At 32.4% G+C, this 26,777-nt stretch overlaps 1 protein-coding gene and 1 long non-coding RNA gene across 2 annotated transcripts; both read left to right on the forward strand.

Moving 5' to 3' along the window:
- The first annotated feature begins 318 nt into the window (after positions 1-318).
- LOC132715034 (carcinoembryonic antigen-related cell adhesion molecule 5-like) lies at positions 319-25,646 on the forward strand. The gene is made up of 7 exons (XM_060698005.1): positions 319-460; positions 3,113-3,439; positions 11,975-12,286; positions 15,771-16,037; positions 22,382-22,669; positions 25,031-25,303; positions 25,513-25,646. The coding sequence occupies exons 1-7, from the start codon at positions 385-387 to the stop codon at positions 25,596-25,598; spliced, it is 1,629 nt and encodes a 542-aa protein (XP_060553988.1). The 5' UTR covers positions 319-384; the 3' UTR covers positions 25,599-25,646.
- On the forward strand, positions 3,632-6,019 carry LOC132715033 (uncharacterized). Its single transcript, XR_009623638.1, has 3 exons — positions 3,632-4,726; positions 5,229-5,372; positions 5,771-6,019. It is a non-coding gene; the product is annotated as an uncharacterized LOC132715033 (long non-coding RNA).
- Positions 25,647-26,777: the final 1,131 nt, after the last annotated feature.

The raw sequence follows: 26,777 nt of genomic DNA on the forward strand, positions 1-26,777 counted from the left end.
TATTATAGACGTTGAAATATGTTTTTTGAATAGTTTGTATTAAGTTTCTTTGATGAACATGATAAGTGCATGTGCCGGGACTGACAAACATAATTTTATATTAAATTCAAATTCGTTTTGAGCTCTCTGTGGTCAGAGTATATACTGAGAGTATACACTACTAAATATTTATAACTGTAGACATTCATCTTTAAATGCACATGCCTTTTAAATGTTAATAAGATCTTTAATTTTTTCCAACTTGTTTACACTACTGATAAAAACGTGTTTACATTATATCAGTAAATCAGGAAGTCATTACACGTATCAAGTCTAGTACTTCCTCATTCACGCAGTAAAAAGTGATCCTACTTATCATATATTCACTTCATTCTTGCGTTCGAAATGTTTGAATTATACAATACAAAGCGTACAAAAATGTTGATATCTGCTTTAATTATAATGGAAATTATCATTTCTGGTAAGTCCTTTAAACTGTTCTATATAATAAACGTTCATCTTTTGTAATTATATGCATGTATATGTTTGTAAAATGTCAACTGATACGCTTTATATCAATTTTTTTTTGTGTTACATATTGATATATAAAGTGTATGTATCATTTTGGAAATGTAATTAGATAAATTATTTGTGATAGCGACAGACGCACTTTATCTATTACTTTTCAATTCACCTGCGCATTGTACGTCTGTTAGATATAGTATTTCTTTTGAAAAGACGGTGAGCTGAGAGAAAAAATATGCTCATTGCTATGATATCTATTTTCATTGTGGTCTATAAATAATAAGTAGACTCATTATAAACATGCAGGAAAAATGTTCGTTACCTGCTGTTATATGAATTGTGATGAAAACAGAACACTGATATTTGAATATAGTTTACGATCTTAAATGTTTCTATAATACTAAAAATTAAAAATGTTCCCTATGTAAAGGCCCTGTAACACTAGACTGCGCTCTTAAACTGTGCTTGCACGGCGTAATTAAATCTAACAAAATTCTGGAAACAAAGTGATCCCTCGGAAGCATTTATCACAACAAAATAACATAAGAATTGCAGACTTGGTTTGATTGAGTCTGTACATGAGGGATAATGAATAAGTGCAACATCCCTCACGCCCCCTAGCACCGGCTTGAGCGGTACTCAATTCTCAGAGCGGTACTCAATTCTCAACACTTTATAGTGTTGGTATCAATGATCCCGAAGGACCAGAAAATATAACAACACTGAAGTGAAGTACGGGGCAACATTTTACGGCTGCCACAAGCGCCGCGAGGTCGCAAGAAAAACCTGACAATTTTTATGCCAAGGAGCCTTCACAGCATCTTTACGGCGTCCTCAAGGCGACCATGGCGTTGCTACGGAGCTTTAGTGCGTTCTTACGGCGTTTTAATTGGCGATTGTCTGCGTTCGGACTGGTCTTCTACTGCGTTCTTTGCGCTTTCACGGTGCTCACACGGCGCTCTCGCGTTGCTCACACTGTGCTGAAATCGTGCGTCATATACCAACGATTCATGTCTGAAAAAACGTGTACCTACTGCACCTCCATGCAAGCAAGCATTAGTCCAGTTTGCTGCCGTTCATCATCAATGGTTTAAAGAGCATTTACTTACGTTTTATATATTATATACAGTAAAAACCCTCTATTAAGACCACCAAAGGGACTGGACTTGCGTGTGGTCTTATTTGTGGATAAAATTATCAAGGTATATATATTTCATGACGACTCCTTTTGATTTATTATGTATAAACATGTTTAAACTATTATATTATAACTTTCAAATATTACAATAAACTGATGTTATAGTATTTAATGCTAGTTAGTACATAAGTATGAAGATATTTAACATAAAAGATTAAATTTTCATACGTCTTGTTTCATTTACGTAATTCACCTATTGATTAAAAACATTAATTCCGTAAAAGCGCCGTGTACACGCAGTATAAGCGCGGTATAGACGCCGCACAACCTCCGTACAAGCGCCGTGGATAACAACGATGTTCATTCGGCGTTCCTGTTGCGTTGTATGAGATGCTACTGAGTTGTTACGGTGCCCTTACTGCGAACCAGCTGCGCTCATTTTAGAACGCCGAGTGATGGCGTTTGTTTTTGGCATGTTCAAAATGCGCGCTGTCGGTTGGCGTTCTATGCGACGCCACTACGATGCTGTCACGATGTTTGCGATCTTACTGCGCTCACCTCGGCGTTCTGAATTTTCTTTGGACGCCATGAGAACGCGTCCTAGTATGACAGGGGTTTAAATTGAATCATTTACACATTCTTTTTGTAGATATATGAAATGAATAAAAGGGATAAATATTATACAAGTATTCTCTAAAATTCAATATGCAGTGTTGTCTTCCTTGCTTGATAACAATAGGCAAAACTACTTCATAGCCCAAATTAAGCACGAGTGTTTGTGTTAGCTGGGTCACTGTGTCATATAAAAAAAGATTTGAAATGACCGTTTCCTAAATACTCTTTCATCTATGTCTAAAATTACTATTACTATATAATTTTTATACAAACTAACAAGGAAAATAATTAAATTTATATTTTTTTTCTTTGACAGTACTAAGAGACAGTCTCAGCCCATGCAACATTATGTTATGAACATTTATATATTTATATTTATATAATGCTCTAATTGGGGAGAGGTTGCTATAAAATATTTCTCTGTATATAACAACCCCAAAATAACAAAGAAAATAGCTCTTATTGCATTTAAATTAAAGTAAAATTATTGAAAATGCATTGTTGATCACATTACAAACGTTTATTTGAAAATCAATCCTTCACCCGACAAGTGTTATTTACATTTTTTTTTTTAATGTCAGGACAGTTTAAATAACTGTGTTGATTATCAGCTTTATTAAATGATTTCTTTTTGACGAACGGCAAAACATTCACCGATTGCTTGATTTCAAAAAAGTATGAACGTATAATCATGTATGTAAACATCTAAAATATCTGTATTTTAAATAAATTATATTTGATAAATGCTTATTCTTTCAAGGTAATTATAAGATTTTAACCGGTCTTATTTTCAATGTTATTTTTAATTACAATTGTTTTTATCTTTTAAAGATATAAATAATCTGACATTTTCAGTTAAATCATGGCCATGTGCATTACCAATCTCAAAAGCATACAGTCATGTAGACTCTGATGCGGTTCTTCAGTTTTCTGCTGACCTGACAAATCTAAATTCACCGAGAAAGTTTGAGATCAAATTTTATGATGGTAGTACCAAGGCTCGTATAACATACAATACAGACAAGACTTCAACACCTGAAGCGTTACCAGGTTTCAGTATAACAGGAGGTTCTGATGGAAATGTTGTTGTTACACTGGCTAATGTACAACAAAGCAATGCTGGAATTTACACAATGACCGTTGCAGGATTTCCTACAAAATGTAACTGTCTGTATATACTAAGTAGGTACAAAAATAAAGAATTTTTTATCTCGTTTGTGTTTTCAACGTTTAAATTTTAGAACCTCTTTGCAACCTTAAATGTGTCGGAGCGAATAAAAAGTATTCATATTATCTATTTTACGTTTCTTTTGTAGCACTATGCTAACTAGTAAAAGGGTAATGCAAAGACATATTTTCATTGTTAATCTCTACATACTGAAACGTACCCGGGGTCTGCTAGCCCGGACACACTTCAATATCGACACGTGGGTTCTTCTCAAACACACGTAAATGGATAAGGGAAAATAGGGACACAAGGACTAAAAGATACGGACACCTGAAATAAGATTAACACAACTATTTATTAAATATACATTTCACAAACAATAAAATTGGTATATAGTATCTTCTATGGATGGCTCTGGCTTGGGCTCCTCGTCTTAGGTCAGGAATATTCTTCTGTTGCGTCTAGAATAATGTATAATATAAGATGTAATGAAAGGCTTGACAAATACGGTGTCACGTCTTGCCTGTGGTCTGGTACGAATTCTATGGTAGGATTTACCATGAAATGCTATAAGGTTGATGGGGTATCTAAAATGGTAACTACAAAATACAGTGGTGTTCTACCCTGGTATATGGGTATCACTATAAAATATGGGATTATGGCTATGGAAACTTGGTCTTCAGTCAGGATCTATCATAAATGGTAAATAATGCCAAACTGCCAAACTACAATGTAGATGATTTAATATAAAGCTTCTATATGAACTATTACTGGCACAAAGTATTCTATACCTTTCTGGTGGCTGGAGATACATCCATATTCAATATAGTATAGGTGTGGTCTGGTGGCTATCTACCAAGGTACTGACGATTTTGGCAGATTCGGGCTGCTATTTATAGTCTGGGACGCTGGGTGGCTAGCTTGGCTAGGGTGCCTAGCTTGGCAGTATCGTCATCATCTCCGATGACGTCACTGCCTAGCTCGCGCGGGCAGAAATTTAGCCAGTACCAGCTGCCATGTTTAAATTGGCAGCGTGTGGCTAATTGAACATTAAAACGGCTACAACGTAGAAAATAAGGTATTTTAAGTAATATAACCATCGTAAATACTAAAAAAGGATGAAGTTATCTGTACATGCAGTGTATGTTTTGATGATTAAAAGTTGATGTCATGAAGTACAGTTAATTACTTTAGTACTTGAGTAGTTTGCGGATACGGGTTTATTTTCGGACGTAAAATGATGGGCCTGATCGTTACATTGCACCCCGCTCACATGGATTCAGCCCCTGAATAGTAGGAAGGTAAGTATATTTACAGTCCGGAAGGTTGATCATTTTACCTAAATAATGTCATTGGTAACACAACATTATGTGAAATAATTATATTAATTATCGGGTAATTATCATTTGATAATTTTGGTTATTACACTATTTAGACAGAGGAGTTTGACTTAATTATTTGTCAAACTTGGTAGGTAACAGTTTAAGTCATAGACACATCCATATTTAATGCCATATATTAATTATTAATACATGCGATAGTTTACAATTTAAAATTTGCTAAATATTTGCAAATTTTTCCATGTAGGAACATACATGTACGTATTGTCGGAATTGACAATATAATTTATGGATGTTGTAAAATTACAACTTCAATTATATGGCATAAACAAATGAATCATATAAAGGGTCATGTATACAGGTATCATTCACTCCGCACAGTCAAACATTAAAATATCGCATTCAAATATAGAGCGCTCTTTAATTACATTCATAAATAAATACATGTATTTAATATTTACAGTGAATAGAGAGCTTGGGTGTATTGGTTAGTTGGTCACCTGGAGAAGCGGTTATAACCAACTGCTCATCTAAACAGAAGTATACTTCATTACATCCTCAGCCTAAAATACACTCCTTACAGTGGGACACTGTACAATCATGGCTGGTACATTTAATAATATCCATAATAAATTATCACTTGGCTAATTAAGCACATAGGCCGGCAAATCATATAGACAATATATCATCATAGTAATTAAATATTATAACATATATGGCCAATATTTGGTACCCCCCAAGGTATACCAATAATAAAACTTCACTCTTTGATTTCAAAAGTGGCATCACTTCTTTATAAGTGGAATACAAAACATTGCACTGTTTTGTTTAATCATTTAGAATTTCAATGTCATCACTCTAAATGGTAATTAGCTGTCCATTAAATAACTTTTAGGTCATAATGTTTCAGGCTAATTTTGATGGTAATGGTATAATGTCTTTTATTCTATTTGATTTCTTCATTTAGAGTAACGTTCTCCAGGTTCGAGTTTTGTTATTCTCCAGGTTTGTCATATTACGGGGAAAAGGACCACTCTGATGTGCAAGCAGAGGAACGATGGTGTCCACCTGAAGTCAATATTTTTGAACAACAGGGAGCGGGTTAAAGTGTCCACCAGATGAACAGGCAGTTGAGTAAACAGCTTTTCAAATGGGAGCAGGAAGGGGGTCCACCTGAAACTCATCAATGTAAAGGGTTGATTTGTAACAAGGAGCGGTGTATTTGGAATTCCATGTCTTCATTTTTGTTAAATATTCATCAGCTGGATTTGGTAAGAATAGGTATTACATTATTTTATTTAAAATATCACTTCATTTAGGATCATAAAACAACAAAAAACTAGTTGGTTTAAACTTCCTCTTATTATTATAAGAATTTTTAACTGTCTAGGTCTGCTTGTCATGTATCTGTTAGATTGATCTCTTTTAAGGTCAGTTAAATCTCTATTAATTGACTCTAATGATTTGCAAATGGTATCAAGTTTGAGGTCTTTTCTTTCCTGTTCTGGGTCAGGGGACTGATGCTACTAATTTATTTCTTTGTTTATCTGCTGTACGGAAAGCCTCTAATCTAATAGCCGCTTGTTCGGCTTCTAATAAGGTTTTTTGGTGATATTTCCTTTAGTCTGTAATAGCATCAATAAAGTGATCTAAGGCTATTGCCTCAATTACTTCTTTAGAAGCACTGGCATAAGTGTTTCTGGTTAGTCTATATATATCTTGTGACAATTGAGAAATTGTCTCCCCTTTTTGTTTTACTCTGGTTTTAAGTTTGGCTTTATAAAATGTCTGTTCTATTGGCTGGACCATAACGTTGGTTAAGTAGGTCAACTAGCAGTTTTATAGTCAACAATGGTCTCTTGTATCAATTTCAGATCGGGCATCACCCTTTAAAAAACAACTAGCTAGGCATAATCCTTTGGATCTAATGTTCCAATTATTTAAATCACTACAAATTTGGATGATATTAAAAAATTCATTCAAGTCTTCAGTACCATCAAAGTTGGAGGTTTCACGTTTTGATAGTGTTTGTATTTGACATTCTATATGAAGAGGTCTGGTCATCATAAGATAAATTTTACTACTAGGTATGTTCAGTAGAATTTGTATTTCTATTTTCATATATATCTTGTCTTCTTTCTAGGGTTTTAAGTTTCTCTGGTTCTACAGCTTTCTCCATTGAAGTGAGAGCATTTTTTAAATTTGTGTAGGGCAATCTCAAGCATTTTAGCTTCAGATTGGGTAATATTGTCTTGTGCCATAAGAGGCTGGGGTCCTTGAATTAGTCTGAGTCTTTGAGATAAAGGATCTTCTCTATCTGTATTTGTATGGTCTACATAAACATCCCAATGTCCACATCAATTTTTGAATTTTGTGCCATCTGGTAACGAATAGCAATGTCAGGTTTGGGTTATAATTATTCTTACGTACTATGTATAAAAAAATAATAAAACTAGGTATAATGTAAAATGTCTTTCCTTTCTGCTTTCAGGTTGGCCAGACAAGGAATGCAGGTCAGCAATGGGCATTCAAATAAGGCTGTAATCATGCATCCAACCAACAAGTAAACGTGTTTGATTGAATGGTCAGCACCCTTGGAGATCCCAAAAAATCTTTGGATCAGCAAAATGAAATTGAATACTATGATACATAAAATAATAAAAATGTTTCTTCTCTTTGGGTCTCCTTTGGTTATTTCCCTGTAATGGTTAAAGCCAGACAACTGTTTTAATGGTTGATGATGGGATCAATCTGTGAAAATCTCCCATAAAATCATTTTGGAATCCCACTTCTGGAACACCAAGTTGAAACGTACCCGGGGTCTTGGCTAGCCCGGGACACCACTTTCAATATCGACACGTGGGTTCTTCTCAAACACACGTAAAATGGATAAAAGGGAAAAATAAGGGACAACAAGGACTAAAAAGATACGGACACCTTGAAATAAGAAATTAACACAACTTATTTATTAAATATACATTTTCACAAAACAATAAAATTTTGGTATATAGTATCTTCTATGGATGGCTCTGGCTTGGGCTCCTCGTCTTAGGTCAGGAATATTCTTTCTGTTGCGTCTAGAATAATGTATAATATAAGATGTAATGAAAGGCTGACAAATACGGTGTCACGTCTTGCCTGTGGTCTGGTACGAATTCTATGGTAGGATTTACCATTGAAATGCTATAAGGTTGATGGGGTATCTAAAATGGTAACTACAAAATACAGTGGTGTTTCTACCCTGGTATATGGGTATCACTATAAAATATGGGAATTATGGCTATGGAAACTTGGTCTTCAGTCAGGATCTATCATAAATGGTAAAATAATTGCCAAAACTGCCAAACTACAATGTAGATGATTTAATATTTAAAGCTTCTATATGAACTATTACTGGCACAAAGTATTCTATACCTTTCTGGTGGCTGGAGATACATCCATATTCAATATAGTATAGGTGTGGTCTGGTGGCTATCTACCAAGGTACTGACCGATTTTGGCAGATTCGGGCTGCTATTTATAGTCTGGGACGCTGGGTGGCTAGCTTGGCTAGGGTGCCTAGCTTGGCAGTATCGTCATTCATCTCCGATGACGTCAACTGCCTAGCTCGCGCGGGCAGAAATTTAGCCAGTACCAGCTGCCATGTTTAAAATTGGCAGGTGTGGCTAATTGAACATTAAAACGGCTACAACGTAGAAAATAAGGTTATTTTAAGTAATATAACCATCGTAAATACTAAAAAGGATGAAGTTATCTGTACATGCAGTGTATGTTTTGATGATTAAAAGTTGATGTCATGAAGTACAGTTAATTACTTTAGTACTTGAGTAGTTTCCGGATACGGGTTTATTTTCGGACGTAAAATGATGGGCCTGATCGTTACAATACAAAATCCATACATTTTAGCGTCAGTTTGTAATACTTACTTGAGTAAAGAAGAACAATTAAGAAATAACTTATACAAAGTATACTTAATATACCATAGGACACATTTTTAACACTAATACATATTTATCTTTCCATGCATCAATCATTTACAATATGTTAAAAAATATATTGAATCGTCGTGATTGTGTAACTTGCGTATTGCAAACACTTTTGTTTACTGTTTTATGTCAGTTCCCGGGGTTTTCTTCCAATAGCTCGTTTTCTGTAACATTCTGTTATCATAAAGATATATGTTGAACACTTGTGAAATCACAATTATAATCGCTCATGAACTAAACTGAAATAATATGAACAGGACAGAATATTCAATTGACTTCAGCATTTATAGATTAATCATCACACATGGAAATATGATACATACAAACGCATGCAGATGAAAATGGGAAGCTATATAATAAGACGGAAAAATAAACAACACTAAACAAGTCATATGAAAACAGTACGTACACATGAAATGAAATTTGCAAATACTATGTATATATTACATACAATACAACATATGATATTATTAAACACCGACAGTAATGTGATTGTTTCTTATTTTCAGAGATATTGAGATAGAAATAGACAGTCTACACACATTGTTGTGATTATTACAATCTAAACAGTTCAATAAACTTATTTAGAAACATATGACGATTTTTAAAAAAAGTAAGTCATACATACACAAAATGAAATTTGTCCTCAATATGGTTTCAAATTCGTTCACTTCTTATTTAGTTTGTATTGTGATCCTGCTCTGTATCAGAACAGTCTCCAGAAAAGTCTGAATTTGTTATTCGGCTGCAAAGCAGCCGAGTATAATATAATTTGGAATAACCACATCATTTATGCAATGACACGATGTTTTTTGCGAGCCGTCAACAAAACTACAAGTACATTAAACATTCATATACATCAGCTTTACACTTTATGACCAATTTAAATTTCTGGCTTTTTTTGCACGTTGTCTCCACCTAAAGGGATTTGTTGTAAATAGGACAAAAAGGATCTGTTATATAGTTGTTGCCTTGCACTGTTGCAAAACATCTTAATTTTTCATAATATCTATTTGCTGACTATTAAAATCTAAAAAAACAAGTTCGTTTTGAAAAAAAATCTTTAAAAGTTTTGTATTTTTCTTTGGAGTTGATTTGAATTGTGCTGTGCGGACAAAGTTCGTTCTGGCTTCAAAACTTAAATAGCCGCCTATTTTATAGTAATGCGAGGTTGCACTGTGCTGTTTTATTTTGGTTAGATTTGGTAACGGGTTCGATGCCTTTAATATCTTATATACTATGTTTATGCTCAAATTTGATGTTTTATTGTTGGTCATTATGATAAATCATTACGAGCAACACTGTCTTTATATAAATAATACATATGGTGTGGATTCCTGACACACAACGACCTTGACTGAAGCGTACACGTCCTGTCACTGTATAAAAAGGAGTACCTACCAGTACAGACGTAATGGAATTTTCGAGTCGTAACGCTTCCCCTTTAATTGCAACTAAACAGGCATTCGTCAAGGTTACGGAATACTGTTAGGGCCATCGTAGTAATATTTTATAATCTAGAGGGCGACAAGACGTAATGTGCGATATGTAGTGTTATACATGATAGAATATGGGAAAATAGTTTTAATTTTTTTGTCAATAAATTTCGTTCTTCTTCCTTTTGTTTGTTTTTGGTTTATTTTTATTTTTTGTATACTGAAAACGTCTAAATAAAATAATAGATTAATAAAAAGAAATATTTTAAATGAAAAGAAATTGGAAATAGTTTAGAGTTATATAATTATATCATACACGGAAAATAAAATAAACTGTGTAAAACTTTAAAAGAAGTCGACAGATTTCAGATAAAAACAATGTTATGTTGACATTTAAAAGATGCAGAAAATATTTAATTAGTCAATAGTACATAGAGGATATTTTAGTTTTGTCTAGAAATACAGGGTTTTGTTTATTGAGTGGTTTGAAAATAAATATTTCAGGACTTTCGACTAAATTTTCCGACGAACTCCTTGACAGTTATCACAAGGACTCCTGACAAGCTATCATAAGAACCAAATCCTTCGTGTAACTGTTCCTCTCCCAATAACTATATAAATAAGAAAATATGATAAACAAGATCAACAAGGAAAGGTGGCGTTCAATGAACGAAACAAGAAATTCATGACAAAAATACATATTTCTCTATATATCTAATTGGTCAGCAGTTTTCACTGTACGCGTAACTGGTCAACATATTCTGCTTTACATGTGAACGTTTAACTGGTTAGCATAATTTTCAACTTAATAATCTTTTTCATAGCTCTTGAGTGATCTTTCGATTTTCCACTATATTATCTTATACCGAAATTTATTTATTTACATGTAGTCCCATAATTCATATCAAGTTGAAACATTCTCCGGGTTCTTTGTATATATCTGGAATACAATTATTTAAAATTGATCCATTCATAGCTTGTATTACAAAGCTTTGTTTAGTTTAAATGTATGAATTATGATCTTAATTTTAAAAAAATACAAGAGGAGAAATACAATCTTTTGTTTGCAGTTGTTTGTACTCATTTAAAACATGAAAGTTAATTTTTAAAAACACAAGAAATGAGGTATCCTTATTTCTCTCAGACTTTCACTTATATCAAGTTGGGCATAGTGTAATAATACTTCATCCTAAGATATTATATAAAGATATGTTCAGCAACATTTAATATACAATATCGATCGTATTTCATACGCTTTATCTTTTGTAATTGTAAGTGTAGGTCTTAAAAAAACGAGTCAAAATAATTCAATAAAATCAAACTTGAAAAATAAGTTCATGTACTACGATTTTAGGAAACGTAAAATGGTTCAAGATTCAAGTAATATTTTACATGTTATGTGCGGTTAATGACTGATTTCTTAGTATTTACAACTATATTTCTACTGCGTTAGTAACGCAGTAAGGGCTATTTATGCATATGTGACCACTTTTTGGTTATTCACATGGCTTGTAAGTGCCATTGATAGATAATGTGTAAATTGCTTCATGTTGGTTATTTCACAATATTATACATTCAAATACATTTCAAAATTTTCATGAAAATTAGCATGAATGTTGAGGCGTGATGCTTTAAACTTAAGGCCAGAACTAAAATAATGCTTTGATTATTTAACTTATCAATTGTTTATCAATAGTTATACCTTAATGTAAGATATATTTCTGACTTATTTTTAAATGATTCTCATAGAGTACATAGTTTTTATATGGGAACCATATTAATTTCAGGAACACCAAGAAAGCCCACAGTAACAGTTAATAAAACTCCATCAGTAGGAGAGAGTGTAACATTAACATGTAGCAGTACATCAACAACCACACCAAGTAATCATAGTCTCAGTCTGACATACTCCTGGAGAGTAGACAACACAGGCAATCCAGGTGGCACGAAATATACATACACTTCTAGAAAGGATAAACTTACTGTATCCAAAATTGTAAAGGAAGATGCCAATAAACAGTTTACATGTACAGCTACAGAAGTTGTCACTGGTGGATATACATCTAGTAGAAGTGATACACTCTCATTTGATGTTTATTGTAAGTATATCTTATGTCACTTATACTATTCAATAAAAAGAAGTGATACATGCTCATTTCATGCCTATTGTTAGTATATCTTATGTTACTTAAACAATACAACAAACAGAAGTGATACATTCTCATTTGATGTTTATTGTAAGTTTATCTTATGTCACTTCTATTATACAATAAAAAGAAGTGATACATTATCATTTGATATCTATTGTAAGAATATCCTATGTCGCTTATACTATACTGAGCAACAAACAGAAGTTGATGTCTATTGCAAGTATATCCTATGTCACTTAAACTATGCAACAAACAGAAGTGATACATGCTCATTTCATGCCTATTGTTAATATATCGTATGTTACTTAAACAATACAACAAACAGAAGTGATTCATTCTCATTTGATATCTATTGTAAGTATATCTTATGTCACTTGTACTATACAACAAACAGAAGTGATACATTCTCATTTTGATGTTGATTGTAAGTTTAAAAGTTTGTGATGGAATATTCATTCATCATTTGTTTTGCAATCATTGATACTAGATATTTTGATTTTATTATATTAAACTGAGCTAGGATTGTCAATACATTTTCTTTTTTCTCTGTTTCTCATTTGTGCATGGATGCAGTCTTACAATATAATTAAAGAAACAAAAAACTTGTTTTTATATTTTTGTAAAACATTTTTTGTAAAGTTACGAGATAGTTCTTGTGTACGTGTTGTTTTTAAGCTTGCCCATTTTCTTAACAAATCACTCAATATTATCAAATAATATTCAGTTTCATGACTGACTGAAACTTGACAACGGAACACACATTTTAATGGAATTCTGTCAGATTATATTCTATTTAACTTCTATATAAGTGCGCATTGTCGGACCGTACATGTCACGGACCGAATATGGCACACGTGTGAAATATTCGGTTCGAATTTGTCAAACGTGTGACATATTTGGTCGAATATAGCATACTCATCAGCCGAAAATACAACATAGAATGTGCCCTATTCGGTTGGATTGAGTTTTTCTATTTTCACCAAAACGTATTTGTCACTTACCAAAAATGTACATAAAAATGAAAATACGAACGTATATGTCACATTTGGATTTTTCGTCAATAAGTCTGTTTTGCACAATACCGTTTATTAAAAATTATAGCCTAATGACGGAATCGTAAATACGACAACCACCATCTTCATCATCTTAATCAGCAGAAGCAGCATTTTTATCATCAATATCATGATCACAAGTGAATAATAAACAAATATTTCACCATATAAGCGCAAAACATATTTCGTTAGTATCGTACTGCAATGTCCCTATAAACAACTACATATTATATTCGTCTTGCAATAAATTATGTTTATATATACGTTTCTATCACTTGAACAAAGTGATTCCAGGGCCTTTATTAAATCTACAAGCTATTGGTATAAACATATTTATATATTCTCGATTGCGAAACACGTTCTTTCAACTTAAGTTAATAACTTCAGACTCTGCTTCCTGGAACTAACGAGTACTGGTATCAAATGAGGAAACACAGTCATGACCCGAGTTTGTATTTAACCAACAATCCAGGGATTAAGAGGCAAACATCTTAGGCATAAGGTCACCACTACCCCTTATCGTTGTATCATCCATAGTTTGTGATTCATCAGGTAAAAGCCACATCATGCTAGAGCTTGAATGCCATATATGCTGTAACCATGCAAAAAGAAAAACTTAGATTGTATATTAATTAAAAGTATGTCAAAAATTTGTTTAAAACAACTTCAACGCGTTCAACCGTCATTTTGAAATGTTCATGATGGTTTTACACATAACATAACGTTTAAGGAGCATGTTATAAATGCGGAGTGAACAGAATGCCATTCATACTATCTCCTCTCATGCGCACCACAGGTAAATTATACATCTGGTTTTCAGCGTGAAGAAAATGATTTATGAAAATGTTAAAAAATCGTTTCATCATGATTAAAACAGTTTTGATTTTGCACATATCTAAGTCATGGCGTAAAATGATTAATTCTATTTAGTGGTACAATGCCACTTAAAAAGAACATAACAAATCACGCTTTGTGCGTGTAAGATAAACTTACAAGTTTCATGACCATGTCCCTAGTTAAAATAATGTTGATGCTACACGCGACACAAGTCGACTAATTTCTATTTGACTTAATCAAGGGCAACAGCTCTGGCATGACTGCCCGAATCGACAAGCGAAATGCCAGATGCACAATAACATTATACTGGCTAACATTCATGTAATATTTCAGATAATATTAATGTCCAAAATATGAAGCACATATTTTCGACAGTCAGTCACTGTGTATTGAGTGTAATCGTATTGGTAAAATGATAAGCAAGGCGCCGTGGACTTAAACCAAATATATAATTGATTTTCAATGACGATGATAATGTATCATTGATGAAAATGATGTTGTTGTTGTTGTTGTTGATGCTGCTGATGATGATGATGTATTATTAAAATCTTTTGAAGGTAGGTAAAATTGCGATGATATTGTTAGTATTATGTGTCAAATGTGTGACATATACGGTCAGGAATTTACTACCAATTGCACAAACGTATATGGCAAATAAACAGCTCTTATTAATTCGGCCGAATATGTCCAACACGTGTGACATATACGTTCCTTAAACTATACAGCGCATAGTTTAACAACCTCTTTAAAGAAGCGGGGAGGGACTTAAGTTTAGAACGCAAATATTGCTAGTCACTGTTAAAAGAACGAAATGATTTCAAAACGTTTCTGGTAACAAATTCTAGGAACTTATCCATTCAGTAAGACCACATTTGTAATAAACATTAGTCAAACCGTCTTCATGAAACAAGAAGACGTGTCATAATGAGACCCCCCCCCCCAAAAAAAAAAAAAAAAAAAAAAAAAATAAATAAAATATATATATATATATATAAATTGTTAATTAAAGCAAATAGATTGTTATATTTTCAGCAAATTAATACCATTCGACATTCGACAATAAGTGATCAATTAATGCTGGAATTCATAATATTTTGTTTTCTACGCAAAGCATTGAAGCTATTCATAATCAATACACTTTAAATGAGAATGGTTTACTTCATCATATTGACGACTTCCCTATGGGGATTAACCATGTATTTTGATAAAAAGGCATGGGATATATTTCATTCATCCGCTTTTATAGAAGAATAATACGCAAAGTGATGCTTTGTACTTATAATTCTATGAATTTAATCTAAAGCGCCTTAAACATGACGTATATATTTGACATGTAAGTAATACGATTCATTAAAGGTAATTTGATATGAACAATTTGTTATTTATAGTCAGTTTTTTCTCTAGAATCCTAACAAGAACAGATTCAAATAATGTTGTTTGTATTATTTGTTGTCATTGTAATCAATTATTATAAATATAACAAATACTCCTAAGATACTAATAAGTTTACAATAATGTGTAAATAAATTGTAATGTGTCTTCAGATGGTCCAGATAATGTTGTGTTTAGTCCAAGTAATACAAGCTATGAGAAAGATGAAAATGAAAGTCTTAATCAAGTAACTTGTACAGCAACCTGTTATCCTACATGTAGTTTTACGTGGACTAAGACAGAAACAGGAAGAGTTGTCAGTAACTCAGCTTTATTAAACCTTGGGAGTCTTCAGAGTTCAGATGTTGGAACATACAGATGTACTGCAACACGCACTGGTGGTTCATCACAAAGCAAAGATTTAACTGTGGATGTAATTTGTAAGTATATATATAGCTAAATGATAATTTTATGTCGATTGTGTTTAACTAATTGTAGTTTAATGAGTCGACAATGTTAAACAAATGAGTGACTAAAACAATGAAATAACGTATATTTGAATAGAGCTTAACGTTTGGTGAAAACATATTTCATAACATAAATATTGAGAAGTTAATAACATATTTATCACAATGTTTGTCTTTATAAGACATTTGTTGGCTATAATGCTTCGTCTGTGTGAATATTGAAACATTTAGGACTAATTTCTGACTTTAAAAATGTACTGGATGCGACAATTAATCTTATTTATTATTTTAGTTAGACCACCTATAATGCATTACCTCCACTTTGAAGAGTATTCAAATAGGCTAGAGTCACTGTATTGAAACTGAGGTGTGTGGGTTCAAACCTAAGATAGGCCAACATTTTTTTCTTTTTGCTTTTCTTTTAACACTATTTACATATCTCTCTGATCCCTTATGGAAAATAAAAAGTGTTTGATTTTAATAATATAATTATCTAAGTATTTATTTGCTAAACAATGCCATATTCAATAGCAAATATAAAACCAGATATTTTCAAAGTTTAATTAAATAAAAACCACATGGTTAAAGTATTTTATATTTTGAAATGAACCAATATACTTTAAAAAAAATAGGAAAATCATATTGTGGTATATTTAATGGATATTTTGAATAAGGCTTTTTACATACTAGGGAAATGGTCAAACAAGTGTTTAAAGTGGGTGGGGCTGAGTAACATTTCTTAAACATAAAAAAATAAAGTTTAGAAACAAATATTTTGCTCGTGTAATTTGTTATTTGTTTCTTCTTAACAATGAGCAATAGGAAACATTATTCAAAATAATGATATTATAGATTATTTAGAGTTTCCTTATTTCTGAAAAAAGAGGCCTACTAATAGCAAAGTTTTAGTACACAAAATGTCCACCACTCATAAACCACACGGTAAAATTTGTTTAAATTTGCATACATGTGACTTTTAAGGCATATAACTGTCTTATGCTGTCAATGTAACAGTTCCTTATAGTGTATATTACAGGTGGTCTACCTTAAAAATCATTAATCATTTTGATAACATTTGTATCAACAGTTTATGAGACAACTCTTTATTTCTACTAAGGGATAGTTTCAGAATTGGTACTATTCTACTCGAATATGTTATCATCTAAACGCTTTTTGTATAGAAAACGAGAACACAGAACAACATAAGGGGTATTAACATTAAACATATTTTCTCATTAACAAAATTAAGTGTTATAAATGATACAACAATACTTGTAATTATAGTTTTGACATCTTTTCATTGAAAATGTGTTATTTTTTATTCTAACACGACCCGTATTTTTCCCTATTAAACATAGAAGAACCGAAAGTGTGTGTTATTAAGCTATAAAGTCACTGTTTGACGTTCTATATTTAGATATGAGACGTAATCATTATACACGTGACGTAACCACTAAAATGTGACGCGCTGAAAATAAGTACGGAAACAAATCAGGCGCAATTTGGCTTAATATCAGGTACAGCAGCATTTATTTGTTGATGTCGTGTTAGAATCGAAATAACATGTCCAAATCGGTGATTTTATCGCTTGATAACAGCACTGTTTGTCGTTCAGATGCGCATCATTATATCACTTGGGCTACGCCCTCGTGACATAATTCGTCGCATCCGAACTCCAAACAGTGATGTTATTGAGCGATAAAATCACTGTTTGGGATATATTATTTCTTAAATCGTATACCCATAAATGCACAATACGTTAACTGAAGTGCAGGTTACCTGCAATTCAGAAAAACACACTGTCCATCGGCGATAAACAGAGCATGCTTGTGTACTGGTTACAGTTTTACGTGGTTAATTATTGTGACGACAGGGAAAGGGATATCCTTGTTGGGTTTATATAATTTGTCGATAGGGTTAATGATTTATATGTTTGCTTATGATAGAAAAGAGAAAAAACGTCAGTATACTCAGCAATATGAATAATTATCGGGGCTTCACCCTCTCGTACACCTCAGAAAGCCTCGTGTTTCGATGATATTTTTATTACGTAGAACAAAGTAATTCATTCCAATTTGCCTGAAAAATCGATATCATATTAGCCTTATAATGATAGCAGATAACACAACAGCTTAACCAAATTATATAATGCATAAATTGATTCAAATTTAAAAGGTAGCAATGGCATGAAAATAATAACGCGTACTTTTACTGATGTTTATTGTATTCATATGAATTATTAAGTATTTCTAAACCTATTATTTATATGATCCTGTGTGGGTCTCTACTTCAAGAACAGGTAACAATATCCATAATACACATATAAATCAATAATAAGTTAGAAAGAATTATGTCAGATATGTGACGTTTTAGTATAATGATGACTTTGATTGAACAACAGTACACTAATTTTTGTTATACTTAAACTTGAAAACAAACAATAATAACTAATCATTTACAAAATATACGATATCTGTTATGTATATATATCAAGGCACAATTTATTATAATAATCTTACTATAATTAAAATTGCAAGTGTGAATGTTATAATCTCATTTGTGATGAATAAAGAAGGCAAAATGAAATTGTTTGTGATGAACAAAATCATAACTGTGTTATACTGGAAATATTTTGAAATTTTGAAATATTTATGGATTATTAGAATATCGACATGGTTTACAAACATTACAGTTTAAGAGATTAAGATCTCTTTCTTGTGTTATCCTTGGTATGATGTTTTTGATATGGTGCATTTCTTTTACATTGATATTTGTTTTTATTGTTTTATCATGTATTGAATATGTTTTTACCATGCTATTGCTGAATACTGAAATAAATCTATCTATCTATACAGTAAAATGTTATGGTGAAGTATTTCTACTGATATCCCAAGAGCAGCACACAAACCTCGTCAATAAACAAATATAGGGCAAAAATAATACATTTTACTAAATAAAATACTGGAAAAAATTGCATCAAAACAAACTTAAGTGAACATAATTACGGAGAACGTAATTAAATAAAATATATAAATCAACGTTAACAGAACCCTAACCTAACGCTGCCTATCTGCACTATTTACGGTTGGTGCGATGGTATAGTAGTAATAAGACAAAAAAAAATTTGTTACAATTTCATTTGCGTTAATGTTGTTAGATAAGCATTAATTCTAACACTCCTCGTGGGTTTGTCATTATAAGAAGAAAAAAGGTGTTCAAGTGCCAATAAACACTGGTTAAGGACTACTTGTATATGAGGCTGTTATGTTATCTCCCTCGATTATATAGTTTACAAAGCCTTTTAAAGCAACAATAAGCTTTTTTACAAAATGTAAAAATTTATATTTTCAGTTCTTATAATGTTTTCTTTTCATACAATCTCGAAATGATATCTCACATACACTAACACCACATATTTGATCCATATCAAAAAATAATGATAAATATTTTGAAAAAAACAACGGCTTATTGAATAAATATTAATAAATATTTAGAAAAAACGGCGCCGTAAGCAGCGTAATGACGTCATCCTAAATATACGTACAACTCTTTCATAAACGCTAACGTCATTCAAAGCATACATACATGATAAATTGGGTACTGATGTAAACGCAATACAATCCACTCTAAGACGAAAGTTTTTATTGTTGAAAACTTGTTAAAATAACTTTTTTTCTTATTATTTCTTTTGTTTGATAATTACTATATCTTAGCAACAGTAGGATACGAAATCAAACAGCGTTTTACAAAAATCTGCACCGGAAGTTATTTCAGATTGAAAAAAATAAAAGAAGTGATCTTCCGTATTTTATCTTGTTAGAATCGGAAAATAATATCGGCCTCAGCGTCTTTATCGTCTATTTAACACCGGTTTAGTCGTTTTCATGCGAAAAATTAACCACTCAGGCCTACGGCCTTTGTGGTCAATTCCTACGCATCAAAACAACAAACCGGTGTTAAATACCCGATAAACAAAGCTGAGACCGATTTTATTACTTAAATATTACTGGCTTTGTTTACATTCGTCTGGAGGGATCTACTTTTATACAGATTTTACAAACGCACCAGCTGGTGTTATAGTTTGATAATAAATCTTATTTAGATTGTCTTGTCTTTTTGTTCGCTTGTTCTTTTTGAGATTGGTAGAAGAATGTGCCAAATTAAACAAGACATTGATCGAATACTTAAAGGGAGTAAACTTGACTTCTAAGATTTAACAAACTCATTTGTACCAACTCATTATATGGCTACTTATTACAGTGTTCGACACGATTTGTCCAGTTATAAGTAAGCGTCGCCTGTAAACAAACATAATACTCTTTTAAAATATTTACATGTCATCATTGACAATGACATATACCCCATTTATTACTATTTTATTCTTAAGTTATTGATTTGACAATGATTTCACAATAAGTGTCACTGTAACATTGACCTTTGACAACATAAATCGCAGCTGCTTCCTACTTATATTTGGATGAGAGTATAAGTACGTGCGTATGGTCTTCACATATAATGTATGATTCCCACTTTTTACAATGTTAACTGGTAACTCTCTCACTATGGTCGGTGACATTCATTTACAACGTAGGCAGAATCGTCATTATCCTATTATTTATATGGCATACCAACTGACATTCACAACACACTCCGTAGCCGACAGTGGCTGAATGAAACAATTGATTCCATGTTCAGAATACGAGACAGACGGGTGCTTAGACAGTGCCACATTGTTTCCGAAATAAACATTTATTACTAGCATTAAATAAATCGTTTGGAAATGTAACAAATATCATAATAATACATTTAAATTGCATCAAAATAGACATGTTGGAGATTGTATAAACCCAACAAATTAGTATTGGATATAGCCAACGTCTTATTTTAAACGGGCATTAGGAAGTGTAAAAGCAAACCAACTGCCAGTTCTTTTTCCATATCATGGGACACATTTAATGTATAACTGCAAGCAAAGACATATCTTTATTGGTGTTTGCATTCATTATAACAAAAAAACGTCTCTATTTGAAATATAACTTTGTGCATACAACAGAATAATAATCTTCGCATAATTAAGTGTGTATTATTTCTAGCTTAGGCGTTCTACACAACATGCGATTTCTCTCAACTTAAAAAAAACTTATAAACTTTTCACAGCATTGTACATGAATGAGTTTATGTTGCAATTGAAATCGGAATTCAAATGTATATTTCTCAGTCAGAATACAGAGTATGGGTCACAATAAAAATACTCCTGTCTTTATTTTATATAAATACTTCGTATCAGCATACAAAATTTCAAAACGAGGATGTTCCCCATTTGATATATTTCTGTACGATTTGGCTTGATTCCCATTACTACATGTAATACACAACCTACTTGTTTGATGTTGACTATTTTAAATATATATATATATATAAAAGGAAACTCCAAGGACGCCCAAACGATGTTTTTTGTCAGATTCTTATGCTTGATTTTTATCCAGACATTATATAAAAATACACTGGTTTTTTAACGAAATTTTAAAATATCTATTCTTTCACGTGAATAGTAATGAGGCAATGCTCCGCTTAAGAATCCCCTAAACATTGTCTATATATTATATCTATTTTTTTCAAAAAAAGTTCTCACAATTGTAATAATGTGTGTCAAACAAAGTTCGTTTTAGATGTACCGTGCTTTGAAGCGGGACTACGTATATCCGAATGGCACAACTAAAGTTTGAAAATTCCTGATGCTTGCAATATAAAAAAAAATAAATAAATAAGTTTAGTCAATGATTTGTTATATTTGGTAAAACCTTGCATATATTAATTGCATTAAATAACGTTTACAGAACATAATTTTGAATTACAATCTTGCTGAGCATGTGCTTTGTAACAACAGTTTTGCTTTGCATAGGGATAAAATGTCTGCTTAATAGTTTAATTAAGTAGGAAAACTAGTATCAAATGTATTCAAGTTAACTAATAAAAACATTATTATTTTCAGTTTCGAGCATTTCAAAATATATTTTTATTTCAATATTTTTGAAAGAGTAAAAGGGATATAAACATTTAACAGAAACAACAACAATTAAAACAAAGCACTAAACATTTGATTCTCACTATACATCAGATCGCCATGTTTTCTATTTTTGACAAAGTATTATTGTGTTCTATGTTCTCTTTACAATTTACATACTTATTCAATTAAATACTCATTTAAAATTGTACACATTTTTAAATGGGAACATTTAAGCAAATAAATATTCTCAAATAACGTATGTCCTGAATCAATGTCATGTTGATATAGTTCTTGAATATTTGTTTTTAAGATGGACCATACCAGTCATCAACTAAATTATCACCAACAACACAAAATTACACCAAAAATGAGGGACAGAGTCTAAATGATATAACGTGTTCTGCTAACTGCTATCCTGATTGCACATACACTTGGAGAAAGACAAGACAAGAGCAGACAACTACAGTCAGTAGTACAAGTGTTTTATCTATAGGGGAACTACACCGTGAAGATGCAGGATTGTACACTTGTATAGCAAAAAATCCTGAAAAAATTTCATCTCCAACAACAACAATTCAAACTCTTGTCAACGTTAGATGTAAGTATATTATCAACATGATTGTTTCTATAAATTATTTCTGAGTATATAGTGGAAATACTTTCTTGTCTAGATTAAAATGTGTCAAAAGGAGATTGATTGAACAAGAGCGCCGCTAAGCGGACCATTATATGACCGAAAGGGTTTTTTTAGAAAGGATGAAGCATTTGTAAGACATGGGAATTAAATAATTTTACTACGATGGATGGACAGAATGAGGCCAGGGACATAACATAATATAAGCAAATTAAGGGCATATAATTAATGTACTCAATATATGTGATCATCCTATGAAGTTCCACAGTTATAAAACTTTTAACAATATTAAGGTCATTTGATATTGACATTTGACCTTGTAACCCCAATAAAGATATGGATCTTTTATTCAATAAAGGCAATCATCCTATGAAGTTTGAACACTGTAAGCCAAATGGAACTTTTGTTATGCTCCGGAAAGCACAACTTCCAGTGTTAAGGTCATTGTGACCCTGACCTTTGATCTTATGAGCCTAAAATCAATAGGGGTCATGTATTGGACACGGCTGTTCCTAAAAAAATTACAGTTGAAGGTTGATTAATACTTAAGTTATTGAGTAAAAAACCTTTTCAGTTTTAAGTTTTTTTTTGTTTAATTGGGTTTTATGTCACACCGACACATCATAGGTCATATAGCGACGTTCCAGCTTAACTGGTGGAGGAAGACCTGAGATGCCATTCCGTGCATTATTTCAGGCACGAATGGGCATCTGAGTAGAAGCACCGACGTTCCGTCAGCAAGCTGAGTAGCTTCCTCACTTGAAAGAATCCAAAGTCTCTGTGGGGATTCGAACCCACAGCGGTGAGGGGCAATTGGTTTGAAATCAATGGCCTTGACCACTCGGCCACGGACGCCCCTAGTTTTAAGGTAATAATGACCTTGATCTTGTGACCCAAAAAGTAATAGGGGTCTTTTACGCAATATTGACAATCATCCTTTGAAGTTTGAACACTGTGTGCCAAATGGAACTTAAATTATGCTCCAGAAACCACAATGTAACGATCATTGTAATCCTGACCTTTGACCTTTTGACCCCAAAATCAATATGAGTCTTCTACCCAAAATCTGCAATCATTCTATGAAGTTTGAATATTGTGGACCAAATGAAACTTAAGTTATGCTCTGGAAACTGTTTTCAGTTTTAAGGTAATACATGTAATAGTGATCCTGACCTTTGACTTTATGACCTCAAAATCAATAGGAGTCTTCTATCCAAAATCTACAATCATCCTATGAAGTTTAAATATTGTGGGCAAAATGGAACTTAAAAAGTTACTTTCCGGAAACTGTTTTCAGTTTTAAGGTAATAGTGATCCTGACCTTTGACCTTTTGACCCCAAAATAAATAGGTATCTTCTACCTAATATGGACACTCATCCTATGAAGTTTGAATATTGTGTGCCGAATGAAACATAAGTATGCTCCGGAAACCAAATTAATACCGGACGGACAAACAGGCGGACGGACGGACGTTCCTACTGAGTTGACATTATAGGTTTTTTTTCTCTGGTCTCCTTTGATCTCTAAAACCCCATAAGCAACGTATTTGCACCCCATAAGCAACCTTTTTCCCCACAAGTACCTTCTGTACGGATTAAACAAGGATATTCACCCCACACCGTCATGTCAGTGAGAGCGGACAGACGTGCCAACAATTAGGGTTTATGTGCTTTTTCTTTGATCTTTACGTGGCATTTTCCCCATAAACCAGTAAAATTACCACATAAACCAGTCGGTTTATGGGATTTCCTTTTTAACTAAAATTATGGACGGAATGAAGATCATATACCATTGCATGTTCGCCCGGACAGACAGACAGACGGACGGACGGACGCCAGTGGGTATAATATAATATGCCCGAAAGAAAGCATATAAAAACGACAGCTTCGGTAATGGGATTGATGTTGAATAAGGGTCCAAAAATAAACAGAATTGCACCATGAGATACACAAATGTTGAATACTAAATTGGTCGGTGCTAGGAAACGCGGATGGTAACATGTTTCTCAAGTACTTTCCATGAACAGAAGCTCGATCAAACCGAGCCTGCAACGTTATCAATTTTGCTGTTTTGGACTTTCTTAAAGGATTTTATGCATCTCTTCCTTAATGGCAAAAAGAACTGAAGACCTCGGTAATCATTGAACACAAATATGATTCATCGTAATTTTTTTGCATTATTTGTAAAACGAGCGATCATTTGTAACAGAATTCGATATACAATTTCGGATTTCTATCAGATTAATTAATATAACTTTTAAATAATTAATAAACTTGTTAAATAGTTTTATACAGTTACGAGAGTTAAGTATTTAATGCTTTTAGATGGACCAAATACAGTCAGCTTAAACGTAACATCACCATATGATGTGTTAGAAGGAAAATCTCTGATAATACAATGTACGGCAGAATGTTATCCTGGATGCTCCTACACATGGGTTAATGTTACAAGTGGTTTAATGATGAATACAACAGGTGCTGTAATGTATATCGGAACAGTAAACAAGTATATGACAGGAGATTATAAATGCGAAGCTAGAAATAATGCTTCAATCTATGTGAAATCTGCAGATATTGTTGTAACAATTAATATTAAAGGTAAATTTATTATGTTTAGGTTTCCCTGATACTTTTAATGTAATTATTAAGGTATAAACTCATTTAATTAACACGTGTAAAATGGTTAAAACAGTTAAACAACATAAACAATTGCATAACAGATTCTTTTTAAACATTAGATGTGATAATGATATATATTAAGAAATATGGAAATGTTAAGATAATTCAATTTTGTCAATTGATTTTAGAACAAACGTTTTTGAAATATTTCTACATTGGAAGTTATATCAATACGACAGTTGTTACCGGTGGACGAGCTGGAAGTTTAGCATAATATTTACATGTACAGTCAGTGGGGATCCTGCTGAAACATCAAAATAACTCATCATGGACAAATCTTACATAGAGAAACAAAAATGCCAGCTCTTTGAAAATTTATCCACAAGACAGTTAATTGTTATGATATAGCGGTGAATATAAATGTTGAATGAGAAATAGGAACACGAATACATCAAGCGGAAATGTATCAATGTTTGTTAACTGTAATCTATATTTAATAGATGTATTGGTATAATGTCAAATGAATTGAAATAATTTCTTTAAATAAACATATGTATAAACATTGTTACGTCATTAGTTTATGGCACTTGATTTAATCTGTTTAAATTGAGACTATGCATTTTGATTTTATAAGAAACGAAATTTTACTTTTTGATTTTAACATTTTTTTCTAATTATCCCCCGCCGATGGAATCGGGAGGGGTAAATTGTTTTGGCGTTGTCCGCCCGTCCGTCCTTCCTTCATCCGTACGTCAAATTTTTTTTGGGCGCTACTTCTCTGAACTACGGGTGGATTCAATAAAATTTAGGGGGAATGATAATTCCATACCCGGGGCTTGTTCTCAGCCCTTTTAAGTCAGAGTTATGCATACAATATAGCAAAAATCGTTTCCGTCAATTTCTCTAAACATTTGCTAATAAAGTTTTATAAACCTTTTAAATACATTCCCAAGAAGAGATCCAATCATTTTTCCTCAAAACTTTTTTGGCTTGGGTTTATTATGCAGTATCTAAAAAAATTTTTTTACGCCTAGTTCTGCGGGGGGAATTCAACGACATTTTATCCCAAAAATACCAAAGGAACGCATTTCATCCCCGGTTTCCGGGCAACACAAATAATTAGGCTTTGATTTTTTTACACAGCATATAAAAATAATTTTTTCCACGCTACTACTCTCAACACTGGTTTGAATTCAATCAATTTTAGGGAACCCATTATCAAGAAATGTTCAAGTTACCGCAGATAAACCCTTTTTCTTTTGGATTTATGGCATTAAAATTAAGCATGTATTGCATATAGAAACTTTTGCAAAATTTCTTTGCAACGCTGTATTGTTTTCAAAAAAAATTTTAGGGGAAACCAAGATACAAAAGGAAATTTTTACACCTCATAGTCTTTCCCGGGTATTACTATTTAACACCGATTTAATTTAAAAGGGTTTTTTTTTGCCAA

Source organism: Ruditapes philippinarum, unplaced genomic scaffold, assembly GCF_026571515.1.
Source record: "Ruditapes philippinarum isolate M1 unplaced genomic scaffold, ASM2657151v2 ctg3026_1_1_1_1, whole genome shotgun sequence".
NCBI classification, from domain to species: domain Eukaryota; kingdom Metazoa; phylum Mollusca; class Bivalvia; order Venerida; family Veneridae; genus Ruditapes; species Ruditapes philippinarum.